At 48.0% G+C, this 15,337-nt stretch overlaps 1 protein-coding gene across 4 annotated transcripts in view; it reads right to left on the reverse strand.

Moving 5' to 3' along the window:
* ZNF831 (zinc finger protein 831) overlaps nt 1-15,337 on the reverse strand; it is a 105,937-nt gene that overhangs the window by 42,430 nt on the left and 48,170 nt on the right. For all 4 annotated transcript variants that reach the window (XM_084776989.1, XM_084776988.1, XM_084776987.1 and 1 more), the window contains one exon: nt 6,263-6,399. In XM_084776989.1, the coding sequence (XP_084633115.1) occupies nt 6,263-6,399 (137 nt within the window). The remainder of the gene's footprint in view (nt 1-6,262; nt 6,400-15,337) is intronic.

Consider the following 15,337-nt stretch of genomic DNA (forward strand, 5'->3'; position numbering starts at 1 on the left):
CATTACTGCTTTCTGTGATACACACACACACACACACACACACACACACACACACACACACACACACACGGTGTTCATACTCCATACTGGGAGGTCCAGAAAGTCTTGGTATATACATAGAAACTTCTAGATCCCTCCTTGTCTTGCCGAAAAGTCGGCTGAGTTACTATTGGGTTTAGGTTTAGGAAAAACAAAACCCTGTTCTCAGAGTACCTCACAGCCTGTAATCAGTGAGAATCTTGTGACTTGGGTCTCCATCCTTTGTAATTTCCCTGGCCTTCTGCTTACAGACAGCTTCATCACCACACCATCTGTTAAGCTGAATGATTCGCTCTGAGCTATTGGAATGGTTTGGAGAGAAATCAAGCATCTTTAAAAACATTTTTAAAAAACATCCTCTCACTCTGTCTCATCCCAAGTTATTGACAGGGAAAGTCTAAAAAAAAAAAAAAGAAAGAAAAGAAAAAAGAAAAAGAAAGAAAGAAAGAAAAGAAAAGAAAATCTTATTAGCTCTACCTTGTTCTTGGATTTGTGTGTCCTTGACCAGTATTTAGAAATGTCTTTTTCTGGGAGCCTCCAGGGCCAGAACCCATGGCTTTCCTACCTTAGAATTGGCAAATCCCTCATTCCAAAGTAATGAGGATTCTTAATTTCTTCTTTTGATTGCATCAAGTTTCTCCAATTACAGCCTCTTGGACTAAACAAACCACTACATACTGCTCTGCCCTGGGATGCAGCTCTCTTCTCCCTCTCCTTCAAACAGCCACATAGCAGCCGGCACACACAGTCACAGTAAACACACAGCCACAGTAAACACAGTCACAGTAAACACACAGTCACAGTAAACACAGTCACAGTAAACATAGTCACAATAAACACAGTCACAGGTACACACAGCCACAGTAAACACAGTCACAGTAAACATAGTCACAATAAACACAGTCACAGGTACACACAGCCATAGTAAACAGCCACAGTAAACACAGTCACAGTAAACATAGTCACAGGTACACACAGTCACAGTAAACACACAGTCACAGTAAACACAGTCACAGGCACACACAGCCACAGTAAACACAGTCACAGGTACACACAACCACAGTAAACACAGTCACAGTAAACATAGTCACAGGTACACACAGCCACAGTAAATACAGTCGCAGATATATACAGTCACAGTCACAGGTACATACAGCCACAGGCACACACAGTTGCAGTAAACACAGTTGTAGCACCACATAGTCACAGTAAACACAGCCGCAGGCACACACAATCACAGTAAACACAAGCACAGGTACACATAGCTGCAGGCACACACAGTTGCAGTAAACACAGTTGCAAGCACACACAGCCACAGGTACACATAGTCACAGGCACACACAGTCACAGTCAACACAATCGCAGGCACACACAGTTGCAAGTACACATAGCCAAAGGTACACACAGTCACACAGCCACAGTAAACACAGCCACAGTGAACACAGTCACAGTTACACAGTTATAGGTACACACAGTCACAGGCATACACAGTCACCAGTATACGCAGTTATATGTATACACAGCCACAGGCACACACAGTTATAGGTACAATCACAGCCACAGGCACATACAGTTATAGGTATACACAGTTAAAAGTACACACAATTATAGAAACACACAGGCACAGACAGTTACAGGTACACACAGTTATAGAAACACACAGTCACACACAGTTATAGATACACACAGTTACAGGCACACACAGTCACAGGCACACACAGTCATAATAATAATCACAGTTGCATGTATTCACACACCACAGTTGTACACATAGTAAAAGGCATATTATCAAGTCATCTTGATTATGGGGAATCAGCTCAGATCTCTCCCTCCAGCACCTACTCTGTCGTTTATAAATGGCAGACCGCCACAGCCCAGCCTGGCTTCCTTTGTTAGCGCATTTTGTCTTCAACACCTTTCACCTCTGAGTGCCCTTTTATTCTCTGAGATGGTCATACTGGTGAGCAGCAGTAATGCAACCCTTTGGCCCTTTGGTTTCCAAGTTGTATTTATTTTGACATGCTTTCCCACCCTCCAGCTCAGATGTCCACCATACTCTGCCGGCCACCCTTTCTGAGGTCCTCTCTGACACTTCAATAAAGACACAGAGTGATTAATTCTTCCTAGGCCAGTGTGTAGACCGTGCCTTGCAGGCTCACACCTGCCCTGCAGTGGCCATGCCTCCAGCTCTGACTAATTGCAGGGACAGGAAGCCTTTGACAATAGGCACTAGGGACCCCTGCCTCTGGCTCAGCTTGCTGCTCAAATATCAGACAGAGAGATTGGATGTCTGATAGACTTGCGGGGTGTTCAGGGTACTATTACCTACATGGGGTGCAAACCTGCAGCTGGTTTCTCAGAGGGAAGTTAACTTAGTGCCTTTCATCTATGGCTTCTGTTCCTACTAAGATCTGGTCTTATTCATTCATTAGCTCGCAACTTTGCTTATGGGTCTGTGACAAAGCCATGGAAGGCTACTGTTGAGTTTGGACTGTACAGAGGAGATTACCTCCAAGTGGAGGGATTGGGGGGGGGGTGTCTGGAGCCTCTCAGACATCCAGCTGGGTGGATGCAGTCCCTCCCTTGAGGTTAAGAGAAGCTTTCAAAGTGATGAAAGAGGCAGAGAACATCAGAGGCTCTCTTAAGGCCACTTTGGTCATCCTAGGACCCCTTAGGTCTATGATGAAGCCAGTACTGTACCCATGAGCAGAGCCAGCGCCTCCTAGGTCTGCCTGGGAAGGGCTACAGGCATCATGCCATGGCTGGGGCTAGAGGGTGAGGCTAGGTACACTCTAGGGGAGTATGGAGCTGAATCTCTGCACAGCCCACAAAACCACATGAGAGGCCTTGCCTGGGGCTGCCCAAGTCTTCTCACTAAAGGGATACTGATGGACACCATTGTTACTGCGATGTTGCCTGCAGTCTGAGAGTCCCAAAATATTACAGAGCCTGCTGCTAAGGAGGGATGAGTGAAGGGACTCTCTCTCTCTCTCTCTCTCTCTCTCTCTCTCTCTCTCTCTCTCTCTCTCTCTCTCTGTGTGTGTGTGTGTGTGTGTGTGTGTGTGTGTAGTGTCAAATACCACCTGTAATTAGGCACCACTTTATCTTATCTTTTGAGATAGGGTCTCCCACTGAACTTGTAGCTCAACAATTTGAGCACTTTGCCTTCTCTGGGAACCCCAGAGATGCCCCTGTCTCCCCCTCCTCAGTGCTGAGATTCCATGCCCCGCCTTCCATGTGGGTCTCAGGGCACTGCACTCAGGCGTGTGCTTGACCCGCTGAGCAATCTCTCCAGCCCTGTGGTTGTGTGGTCATGGCTTAAGCTAACTGCCACATGCCGGCAAACGCGTTTACTACCAAGGAGATCCCAAGTAATGAGCCTGTCTGCACATCGATGTCCGCACGTACTGTGCCCTTTGCTCATTAGAGACACAGGTGCAATCACCTATGTGGGATCGGATGTGGGTGAGTGACAAAGGTGAGCAGTGGCTTCCCAACATTTGGGATCTATGAAAGTGATGATGGCAAACAATCCACAAGACTCATAATTCATGGTTCTTCAGAGGACATGGACCCTAGTTAAAGAGGACTCTAAGTCCAGTGGTTCTGCCTATGGTGACACAGGAGATAAAGTCATGAGACAATGGAATGAGATACTTGGAAAGTTGAGGACACAAGCCCAAGAAACTGGAATCATAGGGCTGGAAGAGAGAAGAAGAAGACGGCTCTCTCTGAACCTTTGGGGAAAATGAGGCCCCAAGGCTTCCCAGGAGAACTGAATGGGGATAGAACGTGCCAGGTTTGTGGCTACATTATGTGGGAAAGCAGAGCAACCTTCCTCCGTCCAATAGGCATGCTGGGTGATGACGCACCCTTTACTGGGCCATCCCACAGGGCAGCTCCTGCATTCTCTCTACCTTTCCTGCATTCCTCCTTCCTAGCCAATCTCCTCCATGTGCCCAACAGACACCCAGCCAGAAAGCCACACCCACCTTTCCATAAAAAGGCCCTGGTCTCCAAAGGGACTCTCCTCCCAAGACTCACGAGAGTGGCCACATATTCCTCCTATCAGCACAGGCACTGGTCACCAAGGGTCTCTCTTTCACTCCGTACTCTGCACATGCCACCCTCACACATGAACATGTATTAACCATCAGCATCATGGCTGCTTTGGAAGCCGAAATGTAAGGCTATAGCCGGAGGCTATGGAAGCGATCTCATACTGAGCCCTTGGGTCTGTAGGTCAGAGCACATCTGTCTTAGCTTTATAGTCAGAATCCTCCCTCTATAGGGATGTGAACGGCTCACCTATGCCAGTCCTAGTATGGTTTGGTTAAAGATGGACAAGTAGCCAGCCAACCTGTCTCCCTTACTATTAAGAACAAAGACTCTCTCTGCCCCCGCCATCTGCACAGCACAGAGCCTGGGCCTGTGACCTGCTCTCAACACAGCTGGATTCACCATTCCAAAGCTGCTACAGGAAGAGCTGGAGACCTCCGCTCTGCGGGGCAACTGGCAGAGTCCAGTTGGTCCCACTTGTTTCAACTTTTTTTAAATTTTTTTAGATTACATGAGGTTTATTAAGTGAGCATGGGGAGAGAAGGTGAGGGGGGAGGCATACGAGAGAGAGAGAGAGAGAGAGAGAGAGAGAGAGAGAGAGAGAGAGAGAGAGAGATAGGTAGGAAAAAGAGCACTTGTTTCAACTTTGACCATTGGCAACCTCTTGCCCACGTCAGCTCCCCGACAGCTCATCAGCAGTCTATCAGGGCTGTTACTGGAGCTCCATGGGCCATGAAGGAAAGCTCTAAAACCAAACCCTGATGGAGACATGTGAGGATGAGGCACATGGAGAGAAAGAATGAAGCGCCAGCTGGCAGGTGCCATGGTGCCCACATGAGGGTCCTTCCGATGTGGGGCTCCTGTGCCTGCAGCCCTTCGCCTTCCAGAGCTTCAAGCTCTGGGTTCCCAGCAATGGGCTTGCAAGTTGAAGAAGCTCACAAGGAATGGGAAGAGCCAGGCTCCAGAGTCTAGAAAGCACAGAGATGCCATCAATACTGTCTCGTGGAGGCCCGTTGAGAAAGCATAGTTGCACAGTATCATCTGGCCCTTATATGGGAGACTTCTCTCTTGTCCTGGTTTACAGACAGGCTGGTGTCTACCTCTGTCCTCCACAGAGGGTACCACCGACCACAGTAGCTGATTTCACCGAATAGAGGGCAACTCACAGAGAGCCGAGTTGAGCTCCTTCATCCTTCTGTGCCCCAGCCTTTCCAACTCCCGGATCTAGACCCTTGAGATGCCTTAACAAGAACAGTATTTTGCCTTCTACAGAGGGCCGTCCAACAGGAAGACTGGGTACCTACATCGGCTCAATTGTGAGTCGCAAACATCTTCCTTTCTACTTGGCGAGAAGACTTTGGGGACTGGGGGAGGGGGGAGGGGGATAGGGGTGGAGCAAGTGCCATTTGCCTGTAGGGGGTGCTGTAGCTACACAGAGGAGGAGTAAAAGCCAAAATCCAGGCCCCAGACAAAGGCTAGGGTCAGCCCTTGAGCCAGTCGGTTGACAACCAGACATGGTAATTCAGATGCTGCCGGCCAGATGGGCCCCACATTCTCTCAAAGATGGCTCCATCCTTCCCAGTCAACCCTCTGGAGGCGAGACTGAGGCTGGAGTCCTTAGAGCTCACTGAACTGCCCTCGCTTTCAGGGTGACGAGTTTGGGACATCTGTCGGCCTCTGAGAATTGTTCTCTCTGGGCCTTGTCCTGACTGCTGCCCAGGTAAGCACTGGACACATGCCTCTCACAGAACCATAACACTTGCCTATTGCTTGTGGGCTCTGACACCCCCTGCCGCCCCGAGCCTTACAATGATGGGATTGAGGAAAGAGCTGAGCGTACTTCTGTCTAGAGACGAAGGAGGTGGAGTCACCTTGGAGTCCTGGTGTATGCAATCCCAGATCCCAGCGGGAATCTGTATCCATACAGATTGTAGCCAGGGCAGGAGATATGTTTACGCTGGTAGAATCGGCATCTTGATTTCTTACTTCATGCCATTTCCATAGACCAGAGCTGATTGTCTTCCAGATACAAACCTCATCACAGCCTTTCGTACACCTGGCCCGACTGGATTTGCCCTGCACACCTACAACTATCACAACATAAATGCCAGAGCCTGGTGCTTTTGCTAGCTCAGTCTGGATTCACCACTGAGGAAAGTGTTACCTGCCACTCCTCCTGAAGTTCTCTCGAGGGTCCCTCGTGGCTCTAACCCCACAAGTCGGTGGGGGAGACAGCTTCTTCTCGGCAACCAGTGTGGCTTGCACAGCCGTTTGGCTCTCTGCCAGAAACTCCCTTCACACCTGTGGGAGCAGAGCAGCGTGTACACAGTCACCGTGTGGAAGAGCATGTGCCAAGAGACCCAAAGACGCTGTGTGGGTGACTGGGACACTTGGGGCTGGACTTGAAGTAGTTGATCAGCTCTGAGCAGCCCTTCACTCAACCACCCCCTCTCCAAGCTCATCTACTTACTCTGGGGTGCAAGGATCGGAATAGCACAGCCCACAAGGCTGCGTGGGGACCCAGTGAGGTGGTATTTTGGAGCATGGCCTCATGGTGCCCGGGGTGGCCTTGAACTTGCAACAGAGCTGAGGCTGGTCTTGTACATCTGTTCCTCCTGGCTCTACTTTCTGAGAGCTGGAATCGCAGCTCTCCATGGCCTGTGTTTGCAGTGCTGGGGCTGGAACCTGGGTCTCCGTGCATGTGAGGAAAGCACTCAGACCACTGAGGCACATCCCCATCATGAGAACATATTTAAATGTCCCTTGTGCTGCTTAGCAACTGCTTAGGAAAGTGATGCTGCCATTAGATATTGATACTAAATTCTGGGCCTTGGCTACTTGCTAAACAGTTTGCTGGATAGATAGAACTTTGAACAAAGATGAAGATGCTCTATCGTCAGCACTGATCTGCATGGTAGCTGCTACTCTCCTGGGCCTACTGACACATAAACTACAGTTGATGTTAAGAGCCATGCGTGGTCACTCGCCACCACCAGAAGCGATGTTGGCAGCCTGCGTCTTGGGGAATCTGCACAGATGCCTCATCAGAGACCCTTTCCAGTTTATTTGATCTAGTGGTCCCCAAAACAAAATGTCACTCACACCCCAGAAGGAAGACGTCACAAGGCTGAAGGAGAACAGGGCAGTTCACTTGTACTGACTGTCGCGTAGATGGCACTTGTCTTGGCGTGTGCCCTGGTAATGCAAGTAGATGCGTGATCTGCACAAAGACTTGTACTTGTTTCTTAGAGCTCAGGCTCACACTATTTTACTGACAAGCAAGTAGAGCCCTGAGTAGACCAACCGTCTAGTCTAGCACCCACAGCCTCCAGGTGAGCAAGCCGAGATGACGGTTTGCTGCCACATGCCTTAAGCGTGTTTGAAAGCTCTTCGCCCTGTTTGCAGATACTTGGGGGAGCCACCTTCCTGTACAGGCTTAGGTTTCCAAGCATTTGACTACCATGAAGCTCCACGGGACCTTCTAGGGAAGAGGTAACGCGCTTAACCACTTTCCTGCCTCGTGTGTTTGCGCTTACTCCAAGACCCACCCGTAGGACTTAGTCACCAGGGCTGACTGCAGAACTTTAAGTTGAACACAGCACCCTCTCAGATGTTGCCTTTTCTTGGCATCAGCAATGAGAACGTGGCCTTTTGTTCATCTTCACTGGATGTCTACATTTGAAAAACAAAACAAAACAAAACAAAAAAAACCAGCCTTCCCTGCCAGCAGCAGGAGCTGTCATCCCCCGGGAGTGGGGATGTCCGTTCCCTGCGCCCCCCCACCCCGCACCCCCACCTCCTTCCCTGAAGCCTCCCTGTCATTTGTCAAGACCACGGATTCCCTGAAGAGCTATCAGGGCAGGGAGGGAAGGCTGCTGTTTCACTCTTCATAACCCCTGGACCCACCGGAGTGCCTGCAGAGTGATCTCAAAAGCACACAGACAAAGGAAGGAAGAGAGGTGAGACCTGAGGGAAATACGCTGCCAGTAAGTGTGCAGGGTCACCTTTGCCCTGAGACCGCGGGGGACTGCAGCTGGCTTGAAGGAGTTAAGAATGGCACATAACCTGAACCTCAGAGACTTCACTCAATCAAAGTGGCTAGGGGGCCTGTCAGGAGACTTCCTGGACCTCTCTTAGCCAGTCTTACCCAAGTGGGATCTGGACCCTGTCATTCTTGTGGGCCTATATGGACCCTGGTGTGTCTTTGAAGCAGCATTTTACTTAGTCGTGGGTTGGGGCCTGTTCCTATCTGTCTTTGATCCTCTCAGAGCTAGGACCCCCCCACCCCCAGCCCCACAAGCAGCTGCATTAAAAAAATTTTTAGCCTGGTTGGGCAGTTTTTCATCTCCTGTCATTCAGGGGTCCCTAAGACAGGCCAGGTGCGGTGAGGACCGTCTAACAGTTCTCCCCAGGGCCACCACCTTTACCCCTGTTGTTGCTGTTGGGGACTCTCTCATATCCTCTGGGCCAGTGGGGGCTGGACTTGCTTGTGCATGCCTGGGAAACTTCCTACCTCACCTTCACTTCCTGTAGATAACTGGTTGGTGTGGGATGTGGTGGTTCAGACACACTCACCTCTAAGTAGGACAATCTATATGGTACAATTCCCACTCAAGAGGCCCTCTGGGCCCAGGCTGAGGCCAGAGTCAATACAACATGTCTCTATGGCCTTTCCCCGGCCCTCAGCTGCCGCTTTGAAGCCTCCTCACAAGAGCTCGCTTCCAACCCTCATGCCAAGCTCCATTTCTAAAGAGTCCGACAGGGTTTGATGTGAGTGTTCTCCTAGAATGCTTGCTTCAGTCTGAAGGACCTCGAGTGTGCCTGTGAGCGATACCAAGGGCATGTCAGCTCCACTACGTGCCATTGGGCCTGTTCCCTCTCTCACATTCTGTTTACTCGTGACTGAGTTTAAGATCAACTTAGCCTTTCGAAGTTCATGTCTGGTTTGCCACACTGAGATGACCCATTTTCTCATTTATACTTTTAGAGAGAAGCCCCCTAAGATCTGGGTTTCGAACTGGACTTGTGGGCCCCATGCAAGCCTCTTGTCTGCTTTCTTTGGGTCCTTCCTATGTATTTCATGACACCTGTGTACCCCAGTCTTCCAGAGCTCAGTCATGGTGAGCATTGTTTGCCCAGGTCAGTGCAGCAGGGATCCCTGAAGATTGGTGCATCAAGGTCATGTGCTCATGGCCATGAGTTCAGGAGAGGGGGGCGCTGAGGTTGTGGTTATGGGTCTTGACGTTGCTTGAAATGCATAGGACCTCCGTTCCCCTGTTGCTCTACAACACTCTGCCATGGGATCTAAGGTGAGACCTGGCAGGCTGCTGGACAGGCTGGCCTCACATGTGCTGACCCGGGGAAGAGACCCTCGGGATGGAGAGAGTCCTGTCCTCCAGCTAAATGTGCGTGTTAGGACTGCCCTTCTCTCACACGGCCCCACTCGTCTCCCCTCACCTGGGGCCATTACGTTGCAGTTTCCTCAGTCAAGTCTTTGAGGACTTTATGCTTGTCCGAAGCCACAGATTAATCAATAAAACCCAATTCCACGGTCCAGTGCTTGCTGTGGGTGCAGCACAGATGCATTCTGAGAACCTTGTGAGTCTCTCGGCCCTGAGTTAACACCGATGTAATTAGGCATGAGAGCGTGAAGCTTCTATGTGTTTCCAATTCCACTCTCAAAGTGGACCCTGCACTTTTGACACCCTATCCTTTAACACGTGTAGCTTCATTAATGAAACAGCCATTTTCATTACAGTGCTGGAACAGAGAGGGAGAGAGGGAGGGAGGGAGGGAGGGAGGGAGGGAGGGAGGGAGGAAACAGAATGGAAAGCCCTGGAATGAACTTAAAGTGTAAACAGGGAGCTAAAAGCAGCAAACAGGTGAGGGACCCTTGGTTTATGTAACTTTCCGAGAGTTTTTAAATGTAAACTCTACATAACGTTTTAGAGTTTTCCAGTCAAATAGAATCTCTACATGTGAGACATGCGTGAGTAATATAGAAGCATATATGTAGTTTCAAGAACATAAAGTCATACCTACTTGCTAAAACAAATTAAAATAATCGCATTCGACCCATGCTCCGCGGCTGTCTAGATGACAAACAGAAAAGCCAGCCCTTCCATATACATGAGTGCATATGTTTACGTATAGTAGAAAAATATCACAGGAAGTCCTTATATGCTCTGACCCTGGGAGCCTGAGGTTAGGAAAGCCTTCTCTGATAAGACCACAGAGAGAAGCTACCCTCGCAGACACACCAAGGTGTCCAACCTCTCACATAGCATCCCAGCTCCCAGGAGCTCAGACATGAGGATCAAAAGTCTGAGACCAGGCTGGTCAAATTAGCAACATCACAGCTTAGAAAACATTAGGAATAAAAGCTTCCCAACAGTAAGGCATAGCAGGTTAAATGGGAACTCTGTCTCCCACCAGGCCCTGACCTAACTAACTCTCTACTTCCATGGCAGCTCTCCCTATGCCGAAAACAACTAAAACTACAATTACGTTTTCTTAAAAATTAAATATACACAAGTATATTGATAGTCTGACTGGAAGGTACAAAACAGCTGAAATTCAAAATAAAGAAAACCTGAGCAGGTGAATTCTGTATATGTTCCCCAGCTGGGTGACACAGGATCTAGGCGGATATCAAGGGGTCTGTTTCTACTGCAGAGAGCTGAGGCCACAGCAGGCTATGAACTCACCACACAGCTCACTGAGAAGTGAGAGTTCCCAGCCCTGCACCCTGCCCCAGAGGGAAGAAATCCCTGCAGTCAGCTTCATACAGAGAAGACACCTTCCTTGATTCCTGTGGACTGAGACCACAGGAAAAAAAACCTGCTTAAGAGCTTCACTGAGAGTCTGGCAGGTCATTAGCAGAAACATTAGCACCCCAAGAATGGCGCTTTCACCCCAGCTCTCAGTGTACCCACACATTAACACAAGGAGAGCCAATATGTAAAACAGAGGCAGCCATGGGGGACTTCAAATGCTGGGAACAGCAAGAGAAACTCTAAAGCATGGCTTAAAAAGAGAAGGACTGGGGGCCTGAAGAGATGGCCAAGTCAGTATCTGCTGTGCTAAGCACAGTTTAGAAACTCTGCACCATCACAAAAAGTCAGACACATGGGTGGTGGGAGTCTGCGATTCCAGGGCTGGGGAGCTGGACACAGAAGGATGCCTGGCAGTGCTGGCCAGATGGCCAGGCTGAATTCATGAGCAGCAGGTCCAGTGAGAGACCCCCCTCAGAGGATGAGGTGGACAGATTCTGAGGAAGATGCTGCATATCAACCTTTGGCCTCCACATGCATGTGCATGCATACAGGTATGCACACATTCACACATGCACACACACACATACACACAAGCACATACACACACACACACACACACACACACACACACACACACGTATGCAACAGCAATGAAAAAAGGAGGCCATGAATTTAAAAAAAGAGCAAGGAGTGTTATATGGGAGTGTTCACAAGGAACAAAGGAAAGGGTAAAATTATATCTTTTTAATTAAAAAAAACCTAACAATAAATAAATAAACAAAAAGACAAGCTGAACACTAGAAGAAAATCCTGGAACATCACCTACTTGGTAAGGGATATGTCTAGTCAAAATGTACAGAGAATTCTCAAAATGCTGCACGGGAGTGTGAGCAAAGTGTTCTCTACGGACAAAAGATGTGGACAGATAGTTCACTGAGGACATCAAATGGGAGAGAAGCACCCAAGGATCCTCTCTCTCTCTCTCTCTCTCTCTCTCTCTCTCTCTCTCTCTCTCTCTCTCTCACTCTCTGCATGTGCACACTCTTTCTTTCCACCTACCCCCCTTCTCTACCCCCCCTCTTTGGGACCAGTGAACCAACCCCCTCAGAGCTGCTACTCCCAATAAGCCTGCCTTTATATACTGGAATTTTGCTTGAATTGCTCATTTTATTGGCGGAGATAACCTATCAGGAAGTGATTGGCAGCTTCAGAAGTCAGCTGCCCAAATTCTTAAAAACTCCTAGGCCATCCACTCCTCTCTCAGGCTTTATTCCAGAGGCTTGAGAGCATCTGTGCATACTAAGACATGAGCATTTACAGTCACCTTCTTTATGACAGCACCAACTGAATGAGTCACATGCCTCTCCTCCAGGAACATACATGCAGAGGGTGACCTAGCCACCCTGAGGCACACTACTCAGAAATCAGCATGCAAGCAACAATGGATGTGATGGTTACTTTTAACTGGCAGCTCAATGCAACCTAGAATAACCTAGGAAGAGCATCAACATGAGAAACGGATTAGATCAGGTTGGCCCCAGGAATGTGTCTATAAGATATTGTCTTATGTTAATTGAGCCAGCCCACTGTGGGCATCATTTCTTGGTGTTGGGTCTTGGGCTGTGTATGAGTGAAGAACTCAAGCTTAGCACAAGCAAGCAAGAGAGCAAGCAAGCATGCATTCCTTTCTCTCTGCTCTTGGCTGTGGGTGTCATGCGGCAGCTGCTTCCGGTTGCTGCAGCCTTGGCTTCCCTGCTATGAAGGACAGTAGCCTTGAACTGTGACCTGAAATAAACTCTTTCTCCCTTAAGCTGATTTTTGGCATCATCTTATTCTTATCATGTTTTAGCTACAGAAATGAAACCAAGTGAACAGGCGACCCACAGGATAATCAAGGTGTGTGGGAGCTATCCCCAGAGAAGAGCAACACACACACACACTCACACTCTCACACATTTACACTTACTCACACATACACACACTCACATGCTCACACACTCACACATACACACACTTACATGCTCACACACTCACACATACACACATACATACACACTCATACTCTCACACACTCACACGCTCACTCACACACACACACAGTAAGTTGGTTTCTCTCTTAGTCTAGAAGAAGCAATCAAATCTACAACGAGAGAAAACATATTCAAGGTTCACTGGAAACAGGAGGCACAGAGTGGATAGAAGAGAGGAATTAGGAAGAAGCGGTGGAAACTTTGGGGGTGATTATCTGTCTATGATCTTAGTTCTACTCTTGGTGTCAGAAGCACATATGTCAAAATTAACTAAATTATATCTTTAAGATGTTGGATTTATTAGAACTCAATTACATTTCAATAAAGCTTCAACAAAGAAGTTATTTAACGAACCAAGAAAATTGATAAATTTTTAAGGACACCGCTGGACAATGCACCCACATTGTGTATCCACACAGTTACTAAAGGCAGAAGACGTGCAAGTCGAGCCTGGTGCTGCACACTCTAAGCCCACCCTCAGGAGCCTGAGGCAGGAGAATCACCGGTGCAGGTCAGCCTGGCCTACACAGTGAGCCCCTATTTCAAAAAGTCAAAGTTGGAGAGATGTCTCAGTTGGCAAAGTTCTTGTCGCACAAGTATGAAGACATGAGCTGTGCAAATATCTGAGCTGTATTCCCAGAACCTGCATACAAAATCCCAAAACAAACAGAAATGGGGCATGCACTTGGGATCCTAGCATGGGGAAACAGACATAAGCAGAGTCTTGGCCAAGGTACAGGCCAGTGAGAGACCCTGCCTCACAGGGAAAACAAAAGGTGGACCTGAGAAGAACCTGAGATTGATTTCTGGCCCTCGTACGCACAGGCACACATGTGAATGTGCATACATATGCACCACACACAAGAAAATGCACACTCGTGTGCACATATATACACACACAAGAGAGAAAGTCTAAGATACATTACTTTCCTGTTTTCAGAAAGAGAGGAGAGAGGGGGATGGAAACAGTGCTTGAGAAATGAAGGTGGAGAATTCTCTAGGAAGATCATCAAAGTCCAGTGGATTCCTAATAGGATACATAAAAAACAAAATCTAACTCCAAGCGTCACAGTAAAACGATGGAACACAAACACTAAAGGAAAAGCTTCAACAGTGGCTGGAGATAAAGACATTCCACAGACAGAGAAGTGTCAAGCAGCAGACTTCTCCACCAAAAGTGGAAACTAAAAATGGTGGAAACAGAGCTTTGGTGCCCTGGGAGGAAAAGAGTGTTTACCTAGAGCCAGTAGAATATTTCCCATCACCAGGATGAAATGCAGCTATTTCAAAACGATGACACCCAAGGCAAACTTCTTCTCTGCAGGAATTCTGAACTCATGCTTTAAGTGAAAGAAAATATCAGGATGGTTCAAAATGCATCCAGAAATGAAAGAGTAGTATAGGTCAATTCCTTATGCCAAGATGAATAAATGGGCTTTCAGAACTAAATGCTAGGCAGAAGAATACACACACAGCTTTTAGCAGGTAAAGAATCTATACTATCTAGACTCTCACATGATTCTATAAATTATATTCATCACTTAAAGTTGAAAACAGCCAACATTAACAAGCATTGAAGAAGAGTGAACCTCACTCATAGAATGAAATAACACTTCACAACAAATTCCAGGAAGAAGGATAGGTAGGTAAGTAGACAGAGAAACAGCAAGACAGATGATGGATGGATGGATGGATGGATGGATGGGCGGGCAGGCAGATGGAAGGATGGGTGAATGGGAGGAGGGAGAGATGGATGGATGAGATAGATAACTGATAACTTATCCATGGGTAGATAGGTAGATAAATAGATAAACAGACAAGCTACTGCTCCAGTGCCATGCCTGCCTGCCTGCTGCCATGCTCCCCACCTAGATGTTCATGGACTTTAACTCTTTGGAACCATGAGCCCCAAGTTATGTACTTTATTTTATAATTTGTCTTGGTTATGGTGTTTTATCAAGCAATTGAAAAGGAACAAGACCCTTACTCAGAACTTCCTACCCCTGCCTGTGACCAACTCTACATGTTCACCTTTAAGGCTCTTATAGAGAAGTTCCCTGGTGAAGATGCCCTTTCTTGGCTCCCACAAGGCCAACTACGAAGACAAAGATCTTCAAATTCAATCATCTGTGGGGATAGGCATATAATACAGCTGAGAAACATAGCTGAATGTGGAGAGCCATAGAACCCTTTGTGGACCTCATCCCAAGATGGCGCCTGGCATGCAGCCAGAGCCGCCTCGATTTAGACAAACCTTGGAAACCTTTTTGTCAGAATGTGATACCATAGCCCCCTGGTTTGCTGTATCAGGTCAACTAACCTCCCGATACCGTCCAATCCTTTTAACAATTGGCTCCTTTGAGGGGTCAATGGCAGCTGACGCCAATGGCCATGATTAATGGAGGAACATTTGGTAATACTACTTTCAGCTGG

The sequence above is a fragment of the Acomys minous genome, assembly GCF_964271855.1.
Source record: "Acomys minous genome assembly, chromosome: 3".
Lineage (NCBI taxonomy): Eukaryota > Metazoa > Chordata > Mammalia > Rodentia > Muridae > Acomys > Acomys minous.